This window comes from Passer domesticus, chromosome 4 (genome assembly GCF_036417665.1).
Source record: "Passer domesticus isolate bPasDom1 chromosome 4, bPasDom1.hap1, whole genome shotgun sequence".
In the NCBI taxonomy this organism is placed as follows: Eukaryota; Metazoa; Chordata; class Aves; order Passeriformes; family Passeridae; genus Passer; species Passer domesticus.
In genome coordinates, this window is record NC_087477.1 from 35,243,613 (window position 1) to 35,259,074 (window position 15,462).

At 38.4% G+C, this 15,462-nt stretch overlaps 1 protein-coding gene across 2 annotated transcripts in view; it reads right to left on the reverse strand.

The window, feature by feature from the left end:
- PPP3CA (protein phosphatase 3 catalytic subunit alpha) overlaps positions 1-15,462 on the reverse strand; it is a 170,552-nt gene that overhangs the window by 16,153 nt on the left and 138,937 nt on the right. For both annotated transcript variants that reach the window (XM_064417072.1, XM_064417073.1), the window contains exons 8-10: positions 13,950-14,044; positions 5,752-5,877; positions 3,042-3,116 (exon numbers count right to left, since the gene is read on the reverse strand). In XM_064417072.1, coding sequence (XP_064273142.1) covers positions 3,042-3,116; positions 5,752-5,877; positions 13,950-14,044 — 296 coding nt within the window. The remainder of the gene's footprint in view (positions 1-3,041; positions 3,117-5,751; positions 5,878-13,949; positions 14,045-15,462) is intronic.

Below are 15,462 nucleotides of genomic sequence, written 5' to 3' on the forward strand. Positions count from 1 at the left end.
GGAAAAAAAAAACAGTGAGGGGGCAGGGAAAAAAAATAAAGGAACACATGCTGTTGAGCATCCTGCTCATGGCTAGATGCAACATACATGACTCAGAACTAAAAATAATAATAAATAAAAAAGGGCTCACAAGAACACCATGCAGTGAAGTCAGGCAATACTAATGGGGCTTCGTTTTGAAGGAAGGAATGAGAGGGGAAGACAGAAGGCAAGAAAATGTAAAAGAAGGTAACAAATGAATGATCAGTGCAAACCATAGTGATGGACCATTCTCACTACATGTGGGAACCCAGGTCAGGGCATGTTCAAACTGCAAGGAGAGAAAGGAAATCAGCAGCAAGCCCTGAAAACTATTGATTATCTAAAAATAGCTATGATTTTTAAGACTCATTCCATAAAACAAAATGCATCTGCTGTTGCAGATATCAGGCATTTCCTTCTATGGGAAATACTGCTAAAAAAAAATCAGCCAGTAAACTAGGACTAGTCCTCCAAGGAAGCTGGACAGAAATTACTGAGGAAGAACAGTGGAAATATTGAAATATTGAGCTGCTACAAGACTGTCAGCAGACAGTCCTTACAGAAACAGTTTTGATTAAGCTGGTAATCATTCTGGTCTGTTTCACTGTGAACACAAATGAAACACATCTTGTACTTCTCTTCCCAAAAAAGCAAGGAAAAAAAAAAGAAAAAAGAGGGAACTCAACTTGAGAGAATTTTTGTTTGCTGTACAGATAACAAATTAGAACTAAGAAATGATTACAAATATCAGCTTCTATTTAAATTTAAATCAACATCAAATTTACTTCTATGTCTGAATTCTTCAGTCTCTTCCATGTGTACAATCCCCATGAGTCTAACATGTCCAATGGGCTGTAGGTAAAAGTGTGAGCCCACAGCAACCTGCAGCACCAGTGCCACAGAGCCCTTTTTTATAGCTCCATTTTTATTGCCCATTTTTATAGTTAAGGGGACTGATTACCTGGGAAAGCAGACATGAACATATGCCAGCTCTGGTTTTTAGCTACACATGCTAAAGACAACTACATTTCTAGTATCTTCCTTACTATAATGTTTTACACAGAGAAATCATTCATACAAAAAAGCCTGAGAGCAGATGTAGGTAATTGTATTAGTGGTACAGCAGTAGGAATGGTTTAGTTATTCCTCAGCTGGAAGCTTTACTGCTGTTAGATATTGTTACAGAGTACACACGCATGCAGCCCAGAGGATTCCAGCCTGTCTCCCTGCTCAGACACCTGCAATGCTGCAAACTCCAAGTGTGGAGCAGTGCCATGGCAAAACTCCCAGGGAGGTGGGATGGGGGTTCATCCTCCCCTCAGAAAAAGCACAGTAAATACAGGGACCTCGTGCAGCTGGAGAGGGCTGCTGTTCAAGACCCCTAACACCTCCCTATTTCTGATTCTGCTTTTGAAAACGTGCTCCTGAACTGTAACTTGGAGATGGGAATGATGACACTCCAAAGTTTTAGAAAAGGAGTACAGGCATTGGCCTGTCTATGCCCAATGGAAGCTTACAGTACAACTTTAAAAGGAAGTATTAGGCCAAGGCTGAATTAATTTAGAAATCTTTCTCATAAAGCCCCTTTGGCATTGCAATCAGTGGGATTTCAGCCTGTGCTTAAGAGCTTTCTTGAGCCAAGGATTTTAAGCACATGGTTTGTTGCTACTGTATTTAACTTGACACAGTTTTTACTCATCGTATGCCTCCACACAATTTCACACGCTACTTTAATTACACAGTAGTGACTTATTTAAATTTCATGAGATAAAAAAAGTGAGCACAATATTCAAACAGGTGTTTTCTGCTATTCCTGATTACCAGTTTCAATAATTCAGTCTTTGTCCCAAGTCCTGCAAGATAATTGTTCATGTCCACACTCTGGAACAGGGAATTCCACCTGGTTTTTCAGGATAAAATCAAAGTACTATCATCGATACCAGTCTTCTCCATCACAAAGGAAACATTTTGCAAAACCTGTGATCTAGTTTCCTGTTCCAGAGATTAAAAATAAATACTTTGAAGGAGAATCTTAATTATTAATCATAACTTCATTAAATATTTGTCTTATTTGAAAGTTCTCTATTCTCCTAGTTTACTCATTCTGCCTAAAAACATCCTGAGACTATTCAGTATTGTAAGACTTTTTTCAGGTTCTTCTTTTTTAAAATTATTTTTTATTATTTCTGTGCTTTTCATAGATTGTTTTTGTTAGCTTGATTTTCTATGGTTACTTTTCATAGGTTTTTTTTTTTAAAACATTGAGAGCATTCAGAGTAAGAATGTCAGGGATACATAAGATTTTTTTCAGCTTTTCTCAATTGAGAAGGGACATTTTGGACAGCTGCTATTTATTCTTGCAGAACCTAACAGAAAATTATTTATAAGAAAATAAACTGACTTTTAAGAATCTACAAGTTTTAAGATACAAAGTACTACTTACAGTCAAACCAACATGTACAGGGCAACTAATCATCATATAAACTTCAACCCAAAGGATAACAGAACTGACCATTTCTCTCCTGGCAGAAATGCCAGGGTAAAACATTTTCTATCTGTGTTTTCATGTTTATTTTTAATGTTTTTTAGACACTCAAGTGCATGAAAAGAAGTGACTAAAGAAATAACTCAAGTACAAGTCTTCCAAAGTCACAGTACCAACATACTGGGAAGGAGCTCTGCAGGAAGCATATTTCATTGACATAATGAAACTCACTATGAGAATACCTGTGATCTTTTGCATGAAATCATCTGTTATATGACAACATAACCCAGATTTCGTGGAGGGAAATGCAGGTTTTTTAACCATAAGAATGAGATAAAGAAAAGGTTTAGATGAGGGCAGAGCCATTAATTCTTTCTGAAGCATAATGGAAGCAAATCCATTGGAGTCTAGCACAACAGTTGCTGTCAGTGGCATAGAACTCAACTGGGATTCAGAAAATTGTTTCACGGTTAGTAAATAAACTTTTAAAGTAATTCCAAGGCAAACAATCTCAACCAAGGGTAGAGGCTCTTACCATCAAATCCATCTTCCTCTGTTCCCAGTTCATCATCTGAGCAGATGTTCAGCACGTTTACCAGCATCTCTGTCACTAAAATGGAAAGCAAGTGCAAAATGTTGATATTAAGCTTCCCTAGTCTGTCAGAGAGCCAGCTCCAGCTGTAATAATGTGAATAAAAATTCAGCACTATAACAACACCCACTTTTTAAACAACAGGACCTGTAGAATATATTAGAAGCTGAAAGTGCCCTGTGTAGCTAATAAAAAGTACACGTTTCCACAAATATTTTTCCAAACACAATGAACACAACAAATAGACTTAAAAATCTGCTAATGATCTCTCTTTTTGCAACTTGCAGTGATGTAGGTAACATTTGTTTTCTCCCCCTCAACACATTTCTTGCTTTTCATTCAACTTGGATAACAGTGACCCCTCTCCTCTTGCTCCTAAACTGCAATAGGATCTGATTTCCCTGCTCAGCAAATGGGAACAACATTCCAGTGGAAAAAGGTACAACAAGAGAGATCATAGAGTATTTCTTTATTTATCCAGGTTTTGCACACTACTTTAAGCTCAACAAAACATTAACCTTTGTAAGATGTCCTTAGTGTCCCTTGAATTCAAGGGACAAATACAAATAGACCAGACAGTGTACATTCCTTAGAGGTGGAACTATTCTATACTCAACAAATACATAATTATGGGAGAATTTAGACCATATTCAGCTTGCTTACTTTGCAACTTGGGCATGAAAGGGTCAAGTCAGAGACTGTTCCTACCCTGGTCTCATTTCTTTCCAGAGAGACAAACTTGAGAGACACTAACCAGAGAGCATACAGAGTAAGAACAGTTTAAAAAACAACCCCAGCTAAAACCAAAATCAAGAAAATGCAACTTAGAGAACAAAAAGGCCAAAGTTATGACATAAAATGTGAAGCAATTAGCAGATTAAGAAAAATTTCACTACAGCTACATGTAGTAAGCAACATTAAAAGTGTTACCAGGCTTGTCTAGCCTTGTACTAGCTACACAGGTTGAAACTCAAAATTTTTTAGTCAAGTACTTATTAAAATCCTCTTCTCTAACTACTATGAAGGCTTGGAAAATTAGAAGGGCGGGACAAAGCTAGATTTTTTCCTACTTTAGTGAAGGATTTAATATTTTCCTCTGACAATATTAGTGGAAAGACTTTCCACATTAACAACAACTAGTGAAGCTAACAGCTTCCTACCTTGGTTGGCCTTTGAGGGAAAAAATCTATATTAAAAAAAGGAAACAAATAAGTTGTGTAGAATACCAACATCCTTGAATATTGCTTTGCAAAGAAAGGAAAATACCAATTTCACTTCTTTGGGCTCTAGAATTTCCAATAAATTGTTAAGTGTGACCACTGGAAGACATGAAGGAGGAAAAAACACCTCCAAGACGTAAGAAGAATGAGGAACACCATGGTCTCAGAACCTCAACAATTCTGACCAGGCATCCTGCAGCCCCACCTGAGCAGACTGCTGATGGGAAGCCTCAGAAAAGTGACCTTACAGAACATCTTACAAGACTGCAATGTGTGTGGAGAACACACCCAGCCTAAAAACAGCCTGGCTGAGTTTACAGCCAAAGAAAATGAAAGCGTTTTATCTGCTTCACCAACGTCTGCAACACACGTCAGTGAGGATTATGTAATGTCTCCATTAGTGCAAGCAGCTGCCTATTCTTTGTTAATCCCTGTTTCATTGTCTATCTGCTTTGCTCACAGAGACCTCAGGTGTCTCACCAGCAGCTTTCCTCAAACAAAAGAGCAGCTCAAAACAAAGCTGGTCATGAATGCAGGTACGAGACACAGCTGGCTGTATTTCCTGTTGCCTATTAAGAGAGAACTGTTATTCCAAGCAGCTTTTAAGAGTTTATTAGAGTTTTCTGGCAGTAATTGCTGTTGCAGCAATACTTTATAATGGATGGATCAAAGCAAGCTTCATCTTGGGCACTGAATAAATGACTTGGGGTTTAGGCAGTTTGTATTTTGCATTAATTTAATATGCTAGACCAAAGTGTTTTCATGCCTTTTGTGTGCTTGCCATTCACAACATGAAGCTGCATTTAGGCAACATCAAGAGCATCAGGTCTCAATAAAATATCATTTGTGTTCTTTACACTCTTCTTGCCAGCGATGAGGCACCACATGTCCTATGCAGAGAAGGGGCTGAGGACCAAGTTTTCCTTCCTACTGGCATCCCTCTATTCCCTTCAGGAACAGTTAGCCAGACTGGCTCTTAATATCACCTGCTCTGTGTTTGCTGATGAAAAAGCAACCCACCCATAAAGGTAATGTGAGTAAAGATGTAACTCCATGTAGTGAAGTCTGTTGAGACATCCATTCAGCAGTAAGCGATATCCAAGGGAATGTTCAAGAACTTATAATGGAAAAACAAATCAGAATTTTGTTTAGTGAAGGCACCTCTGGCCTGCAATGCCATAAAATCTATTTCTGCAGCAGAAAGATAATGGCATCATCACCTGGAAAGAGTGGAAATTATAAAAAAAATGAGAAGTGTGATTAACCACTGGTAATTGCTTGCCCCTCTCAGCCCCATTTCTACAACTTTGTCCTCAAAAGCAAGACACCTGTCTTCAAATTATTCTTGCCCTTTAAAATAAATGAGGCCACATGCACGGTGACTAAGAAACCATTTTGCAGTTTTTATGAACAGAACTGATTTACATACATACCCTTCTCACCAACAAACGGCAAGGACCAGGTAAACACATCCATGAAGTTTGGAAGCCAGTATGGATGAGGGGAGCAGTTGAACTGCCTGATATTCATAACATTGTTCTCATATTTCAATACTGCAGCTAGAGGGAAGAAAAGAAACAGAAGAGACATCAGCCACGTGTGTGACTGGCTACCAGTCCAGGAATGCTGACAGCATGCACAGCCCACAGAGCTGCCCACCAGCTTCCACCCACTTGATCCAGGGGCACCACCTGAATGCTAGCTACAGTAGGATAAAGCCTCACTGAAGTGGAAAGCTGTTTTCAGTCTGAAAAGCAGTGTCAACAGCTTTCCCTGCCACTAAGACGGGCTGGTAAGAGAATTAATATCTCTGAGTAGTCAAGAACGTGAGCTCTGGGATCCGCCACCAGTGAGGAATGAAGCAGAGCATTCAGAGTCCCCCATTTCACACAGTTATCTGAGCTCCTCACAACCATGCTTTGGAGATAACAAAAAAAAAGTATTTATGACTCAGAGTCTAAACACTGCTCTTCTGATGGACGTTTTCAACATATTTCATTCACAGTATTGTACCTGAGATGACACTTGCTTCTCACATTATGCAAACTCTAGGCACGCAAAAATGTGCTCCCTATAATATGAATCAATACTAATACAATTTGTCTTGCACCATTTAACATTCTCATAATTCTTATCAACACACAAACACACAGACTACGTCTGTTCACAGGCAAACATATAGATATTTATGCCACACCCACTTTTTAAAGCATTGCACCAAGTTCAGTGTTAACTTTTGTTAATGGACTTCAGGCTCATATCTGAAATGGCAATCCGAAAAATGTGGTAATTTTGAGATTATCATTAAGCGACTTAAAGACATTAAATTCTTTAAACAATTCAGTTACAGGAGACTGCTTGCAGGATATTTAATCAACACAAGCAGCAAAAACAGTCAACAAAAGGTGTGTCATTCTATGCTCTCCCCTTTCCCCCAGCCTTCCCACTTCCATCTCCCCAGGGAGGAATGTAGCTCCAGGGACTGGCTATCACTAAAATAACCAGCAATAAAGTTGCAATGTGAGGCAGCACTGTAGAAATGCAGTGCTGGCTGAAGGGGCTGAACAATTCCTTCTGATTATTACTCTCTTTTCACTGACTGTGTGTCAATCAGAGAAAAAACCTTTTTTATGCACTGGACTTGTTGCTTCACAAATATTTAATAGGATGTTAAGTGTCTTCCATTTTGTGGTCAATGACAGAGTCCAGAGTGACCTGGGAGTTTCTGAAACACTCACTGACAGACACAGAAAACAGCAATAAAGTGACCTTTTGCCAGGCAGACACCCTCCATTTAAATAAACCACATTTGACTCTTGCCCATCCCAGTCTGACAACTGGCAGTCAATCTGCTCCTCAGTAGAAGAAAAAAGTGACTTAATACTGCTATTAGCAAAAACGAGAAAACTAGTGTCAATGCTCTGAATATTTCCAACAGATTTTGGCTGAAATCACATGCAGCAGATCAAAATTCATTCTTCTATTACTGTGACACAATTGCATAATAAAAATAAATAGTTTGTGGCTTTACAGAAAAATATGAGTCAAAACCACACAAAAAGAACCACTTAATGGTTGTACAGATTCATTTAGAAGGACCAAAACTTCAAATTCATCATCTTAGTGAGCTGAGGTAGTTCCCCTTCCCACTACTTCTTCAATTCATCTACTAAGTCTATTTCTAAATTCGTGAAATTTGAATTAAAAAAATCATTTTTACAGGGAACTTTTAAAACTGACCTCTGAAAAAGTCTGAACCCTATAGAGAACACTTGCAAAACATAAAATTAAATTAAAACAGCTTTAGTTAGGTTGTTTCCTTTGTAACTAAGATAATTTAAGATTACTATAACAAAAATATTATCACAACACCTTATTAATTTATATATCTGAATATCTTATAAAAGTTACAATAATAGTATTTTTAAAATTCTCCCCTCTAAATGACCTGTGCACTTCCTCAATAAATTATTTCAAAATAACTTTACACAATAAAGCAGGGTAATAACAGAGAAGCCTTCTAAAATAATTCTCCTCTTAAAAAGAATAAAAGAGGGTAGTTACCAGTATCACAAATACTTTTTGGCATTTCAAATTAAAAATCTGTAATTTACAAGCACAATGCACATAAAATATTTTATAGGTAAGTAATGAAGATGATATTTAACATGAAGCAAATCAGCTCTTGTTATGAATGTACAGTTCTGATTACTACTTAGTAGTCAGAAGAGGAAAACTTTGCCCGGATCAAGTAGAAAATACTTCTCAGATAACAGCAGGAATTTCCCTGAGCTTATCTGCCTCTGTGCTTTCTTTTGGTCATAGCTTTCTTTTTCCTCTCTGTTGGCTCAGAAAAGATTGGGGGTTTCAACCCTGCTTCATTCCTTAGTCCATGTTAGCTGGATGCCTAAGAAGCTATGGAGAGCCAGCAGTCCTGGAAGAGCACACAGCTCTTGAAGTTTACAAGGGTGGAGGTCACACAGCCAGGGATGGAGGAGACAGAAGTGGGATGGGTTCCTTTGCTTATGAAACCCATAACAGAGAAAAACCTGACTCTAGCCAACATTTGCTTATTATTCAAGGCTGCAGCCTCAATACTTTTCTTTCCAAACACATACTCAGACAGATGCTAGCAGACCAAGCCACCAGCCATTATCATGTATAATCACCAACCAGAGCAAGAATCTTATTTTATAATTCTTAACAGATACACACATTTTAACCTAATTTTGGTACTTGCTGTTGCAAATAAGTTTTAAAAGCCAATGTTTTGTAAAGTGAAGATGTGCAGATAGCCCAAATGACATTACATTCTTTCCAATGCTAGTAAACTGAGATACTGGATGCTGAAATCACATCAGAGTGAAAAGAAACACTAATGCAGCAGGCAAAGGGCATTTGTATGGTTTAGCTTGAAGCATTGAACACAGCCACCCAAAGGCTGGAGATATGGGTGTTGAAACTGTGCAGGTAAGAAACCTCCTCCTTTTGGCTGCAGACGGAGACAGCCCTTCTAATCTTTTCAGGGCTAGATACAGGAGTTAGTGCTGCACCTCCTTGGTCTCCCTCAGTTAAAGGGAGGAACAACTGTGTCACACCTGTCAGATCTGGATCTGCGTGGATGTCTCAGACCCTCTGGCATCTCAAACGGGGCTTTAAAAGATTATATATGTGGAGTAGGTTAAGGCCTGGAGCCATGTGAACAACATTAAACTGTGTGACAGACAGCTCAGAATTTCTCAAAGACATTACATATCCTGCTTCATGATCTGCCAAATCATTTTTCAGGGTAAATTAATTAATAACATTTCCATCATAAAAAACCAATCAGATTTAAAAATAATGAGCTTGGTAGAAATACTAGCCCAGAATATGTTTAGATGAACAACCTAAAAATATTTTTAGCAAACAATTTAACTAATTTTCTTGTAATTTTGTTTCAAAAAATCTCATCCTGCATTTAGAAAATGAATCAGTGAAAAGTCCCTCAAATTCTTCACACCTAAGAAAGAATTTAAATTTCTGATTTAATGCCAAATTAACTTCAGCATTAACTGTGCAACTGGGAACAATGCCTTCTCAAGAAGAGTTGCTAAGTAACCACAGCATTTTCTGCCCAAGTCAGGTCAGGGATAAGGGTTACTAAAATGAGTTTAAATATTATCAAATGACAAAAATTATTTACTATACAAGGCAATGGTCTAAATAATCCAGTACAGAAGTGAAGATAATTGTAATATATTCCCTTATAAAATTTTAAAGATTTTTATTTTACACGTGCAACCGTATCTTGCAAAGAAACAGCTGAGTAACATTCAAGATTTAATCAACAGACTGCAAAAATCACTTTTGGCAAACTTCTCTGCATCAGCAATGAGATGGCCTAGATACCCTGACAACTCTTCTTTAAAAGCTTTTGTTTCCGTGACAAGAACTCATCACAGCAGCAGAGATAAAGCATTAAAGAAAACTGATAGGGCAAACAGAGGCTACATCTCTCTTCTTCCCCTCAAAGTGCTAACATTTCTCACAGATCATCCTTGTCTTCCAGGTATACTACTCTGTCTTTTCCTGGGTTTAAATAATTTTCCCATTAGATCCATCTAGATCAGGTACATTTCTTCATGGTATACGTCATGCTGATACTTTACACACACTTCACTGACATATAACTTATGATACATTAACAGGCATACAGATTTACAGATGGTTTTCAGTTTTCTACTATCCCAAACTCTCCTGCATATTGACTTTCTTTTCCTGCTTTTCCTTTGGAAACAACACATGTATGTTGCAGCACATTGAAAGAAACTTAATGATGGGGATTTTTTTGATAACTTTGGATTCTCTGGTGGTTCTCTCTCCACTACAAATCTTTTAAAAGTGTTCAAAAGATAATAGTCTGTCTTTAAACAGCAAGTTAAAATTGCTCACTCAGCCAAAAAGCACGCACTTATACTGAAGTGACAGCCAGACATGAAAATGCCAGTATTACCAGTGTTTTACAAGTAGCTTTTCTACGTCTATAGAACTTCTGTAGAATCTTTCACTTGATTTTTTTTTTTTTTTTAATTTTTTGGGGGGTGTGCATAAACAGCATCACAGCAAGCCCTAATCAAGGCATTAAGAAATACTGAATGCAGGAATGGAAGTTTAGACATAATACAAGGCCAGATCATATTACAAGGTAATTTTTGGCACCCTCTTATTCTGCTGCTATTGAGAATTCCTCCTAGTTATAGGCACCCTGGAGCCCAGGGGCAAATCTGTACTTACACAACTTTCTCAGAGTTTCTTGATCAGCACAGATGATCTTTGAGGCCCTGAAGTCACTGGAAACTACAACAATCCAATTAACATTTATCTTCTTGCATAAGCTTTCTCTCCAGAAGCAGTAGTCTTAAAAGAATCACCAATGCACTGGTATTTCTTGTAACGAGTACTAATAATAATGTTAGAGAATATTTATCTTTATGCCTTTTAATAAAATAAATGAAAGCAAAAGTGTTTGAGAAAGCTATAAAGATACTGAACAGCAGCTCAGAAGTTGCCAAAAACCATATAAAAATTCCCTCCCTTTGCCAATGCTTTCCATTATAATGAATATGGAAGGAATTAATAACAGTAATGGAGAAGGATAATAAGGGAAAAAGGAGGACACAAGGCTCCCAATATTAAGGAAGTTTCTGAGTCTCTGAATCACCCCCTGAAAGCCTGTCTCTGTGGCTCAACTACAGAGGGAAGCCCTGACAGGATCATCCCAATTGCCAAACCTCCCTCTGGCACCTGAAGCTCTGTGTGTGTGGCCTGGGGCTGTGGCAGGAGCTGCAGCCACATGTGACACACACAGCCTGCAGGAGGCCACAGCCAGCAACCAAAGGGATGAAGGGAATTCCCCTTGGTGCCAGAACCCAGCACAGCCAGAAGAGGCTCCCATGGTGGGTCAGCACTGTGAGGCAGCCCATGCAGAGGCTCCATGGCAGCACTATTAGCAGCAGGTTTGCTGAACAGGGGCTTGTTTGGGTAGCTTATCTTCAGCCATTCCTCTCCAATGTTCTTTTGCACTGAGATCCTTGCCTCCCTACTGCCCTTTGAGGACATATCTGATCCCAGATCTGATCCCATGGCTGCTCTCCAGCAGGGACTGAAGGAGCCCCTGGATAAAGTTGCAAACAGGTCTACTCCTGAAGTGTTTTGAAGAAGCTCAAGAAACTACATCTGCTTTAATGGCTGTGAGAAATATCAACCTGGGGGAGAAAAATGAGAATTCTTAGTTTCTTGCAGCTTTTAAAAAAATCTATCCTAAACAATACTGCATTTAAAAATGACCTATTTAATGTCAGTGGGAAGCTGAAGCCTCTCAGGAATTTATTCAGGGTGACTGTTGGCTGACAACCAGAAGAACACTGAGAATGCATACTAGACAGGAAGGTGCTTACTAGTAGGAGAATAACTCCTTTTGCAAGGACTGACAATAACCAAACCTCCAGATGACCTGTAAAAATTAATCAGGTTCTGCACCAATGCATGATGACTAGAGTAACTGCCTTGACAACACCTCTGGATGGAAATACCTTCCTTTTTCTCCAGCAATCAGTCAGAAATTGTGCTCTCAGCAAAAGGATTTGCTGCAAACCAAGGAAGCCAACAAGCAGCCATGTTTTGGACTCATTCTGTATGATAGTGGGTTTTTTCCTTGAAGAGGGAAGCAAGCACCCAGAGACTATCCAGATAAAGACGTACGAGCAATGCAGCATGATAAACTATGCATGATGTACTTTAAATGCCAAGAGCCAGTGCAATCAAGTCACATGAAATAATGCATCAAAACTTCTAATGAGAGAAAAGGAGGCAGATAATTTCAATGGAGATCCATTACAAAGCTGCTAAAGGTCAGCCTCTGAATTTCCAAAAAGTTATAGAATAAGGAGTGGCACACGGGCGCTGATGTGGCATCAGTGCTGATTTGCCTGAGCAGGTATTGGCAGTGCACACCAACTCCAGCTGTGGCCACAGATAACCCCTCATCAAATGGTGTATAGCTTTCCATCAAAATAGGCTTTCCACCACATGTAAGATCTGCCTGCCACAGTGGAGCATCCTGGAACAAGAGAAATTATGCTCTCTTTGGAAATGGAGATAACAGAGAGGCACTTCTCTTTACCAGCCAAACTCTGTGGTTTCAAAGACAAGGTTTTGAACATTGTAAATCATTGCTTTTGTTTTAACATTTGCCTTCAAGACAAAGTTTCACATAATTCACCCATTGCCTTAATTGCACAGAACTGCTTCCATGCCTAAGAAACAAAAGGTGAACACTTTCTACCACCTTCCTTGCACAGACTTGTGATGGCTCAGCCTTTGATCCAAAGAAGCCAACTAGGACAGTAAACACACTTCTCCACCAATGGTAATGATCCTACCAAGAAAATGAACACATTCCTTACTTCATCCTGCACTTCTTAGGTTGCTAGCAGAGCCCCTACATCATTAACTTTTACAAAAGTAGCTACTGACAGTTCTGCTTGAATGGTTTTGCACAATAACATATTAATTTTTCCACAAGTTAACAGGCATATTGAGAAATCAGAGGCATACAAACCCCATTATCTAGCAGTGAAGTGTTTCCTTCCCTTGCATAGAGTCCATGGCATAAAAGCTTTTAGATTATAAATTTTGTAATGTAAAATGATGCCTGAAGAAAGCTTTCTTTTGCAAGTTTAAAAAGAAGTATTGCTTGCTTCCTCTGCAACAAGCATCCAGATTAAAAATAACCCTTCACAAAAGAAACTGATCTCTTTGCAAGGGAGCAACTTTCAAGAATATAATTGAGAAAGAATTATTTTACTTTGTTCACAGAGAAACACAAATAATTTCATCATTATGGGGACTAGGAGAAAATAATACTGCTCATTTCAAGACATAGGAGGACAGGTTTATTAGAAAACTTTATTTTTAGAAACATGATTCTTTTTTCCAGTTCATTAGAGATTTCCGGGAATGCAATAAATGAATAAATTCAGAGAAGCTGCAGAGACTTGAATTCAGTAGAGCTTTATACAGTGACCAGTGACTCTTATTTCTGTAGTAACCTTTTTACCTTTTTGGCTATTTATATTTAATTTTCTACGTTTCAGTGGTCAAGGATTAAAAAACCCAAAATGTAAAGGAACTCAGATATCCATCCCATGCTTTATCCACTCATGACCTGTCATAGTTTAACTGGCTAGACAGTTTGCACATAATTCTATTGGAAAGAAGCAAGGAACAGATAATTAATTATAAGGAACACTACGCTCTAAACATCTCACCCAGAGCATTTCTTAATATACTTATTCATTAATAGAGCTGTTTTAAGTTTTGCTTCCCATGTAACATTTACTTAATCACTTGCAGTCAAAATACAGAAATATCCTAAGGCATATTAAAATACACAGATATGTTCAGAGGCATACATCTGCCTGTAACAAATTTAATTAGTTTGTATTATATAATAAGTGGAATGGGCATGAACTAATAAAAGAGGAAGAAAATGGGCATGAACTGATAAACACAGGAATGAAAAAACACCAACACATTCAAGTAAACAGAAGTACAGTCTACTGTACATAAACAAGAATTAAATTCTTACCTTTGTTATTGTATACATCTAGATAGTTTGGTGCTGAAAAAATTGTGATTAGCGAAGGGAAGCCTGTTGTTTGGCTTTTCCTGTACATACGATACCTAAGAAGAAAGAGAAAATGCTAATTACTACCCAGTGTTGAATGGATACTTGTCACTGACCACATACGGTGAAAAAATGCCTAGTACATTAGGGCTCTGGCTGCTAACACATGCCAAGACTGAAAAACACTCACGTGAGCTATTTAAAAGCCACAGGAAAGAAGTATTCCTGCAGACTTTCTCATTATAACCATTTGATGTGCCCAGGGATCCATGCTTGAAAGTTGTGTCTGTCTGAAATTGAGTGAGCCAGCGGTGGGTTTTGTTGTGCATTTGCCCACTGCCCAGGACACAGCCAGACTTTCCCTCTGGGGCTCTGTGGGTGAAGCAAGCACCAGCAGTGCCTTGGAAGGGTCCTGCCAAGAAGGGGAGTGGGTGTCCCCCATGACCCTCCTGCTGCCTGTCCACTCCAGGCATGGAAGCCATGGCAAGGCCAGGGGTCATGGAAGGGCTGAGAAGGGGAGTGGAAATGGGGCATCTGATACTTTCAGTGCTGTGTCTAATCTTATTCACTCTATCAGCCAGTTTATTAATGTCTGCATGTTTTCATTACCTAACCTTTGAAAAATACAAGGCTTATTGGACCAACAAATAATCAATCAAGCACTAAACCTGCAAGCAATTGAAAAGAAAGCAACCAAACAGTACTTAAACACAAGTACACCCAACACTGCTCTTTAGTCCTCAGCTACAAGAAACCTAAGAATTTAACAAACATCCTCAAATGTTGCACTGAAACTGCTGAATGATTTCAATGCAATCTCTTCCACAAAATCTTATTTTTCACTCTACTGGAAAGCAATACAAGAAAAATGAAATTTCATTACACTTGCGTACTTCATGCTAGGCATTTGTGGCATAGTAATAGCTTGCTTTTAATTGCATTACCATTTGGAAGTCGTGACAATTCAAACATTCAGAATAGCTTTTAATATGCATAGTGAATATTGACCTTATGCCTACAATGCCACTAATTTATCTTTCATTGCTGTTCAAGTTGGCTAAAGTTTCTACCTCCAAACAAACACAATAATAATAATAGTTTAGGCATGATATGCAAAGCTATTCATTCAGATTCCAATCCTTCATCAATATCTCACAAGTATGGTACATTTCAAATACGAGGAATTTTTAAAGTAATTTTTTTAAGCAGCACAAAAAATTCTACCTTTATAATAGTTTCATGGGGAACCATCAACACCACCTGATTCTTGACCTGGACTGTTTTTCCATTCAATGCCTTAGACTTCCTGAAATCATTAATGATAGTCCTGAAGAAAAATTTATGTGCCTATAGAGTTCCACAATTTTTTTTTTTTTAATGAAGTATAAAACCACTAGGGCCAAAAGTTTCAGGTAGCTGAGAAAGTCCTAAAAGATGGCAGTTCTGGCCTTTGTGAGCCAAATCACTTCTCTGG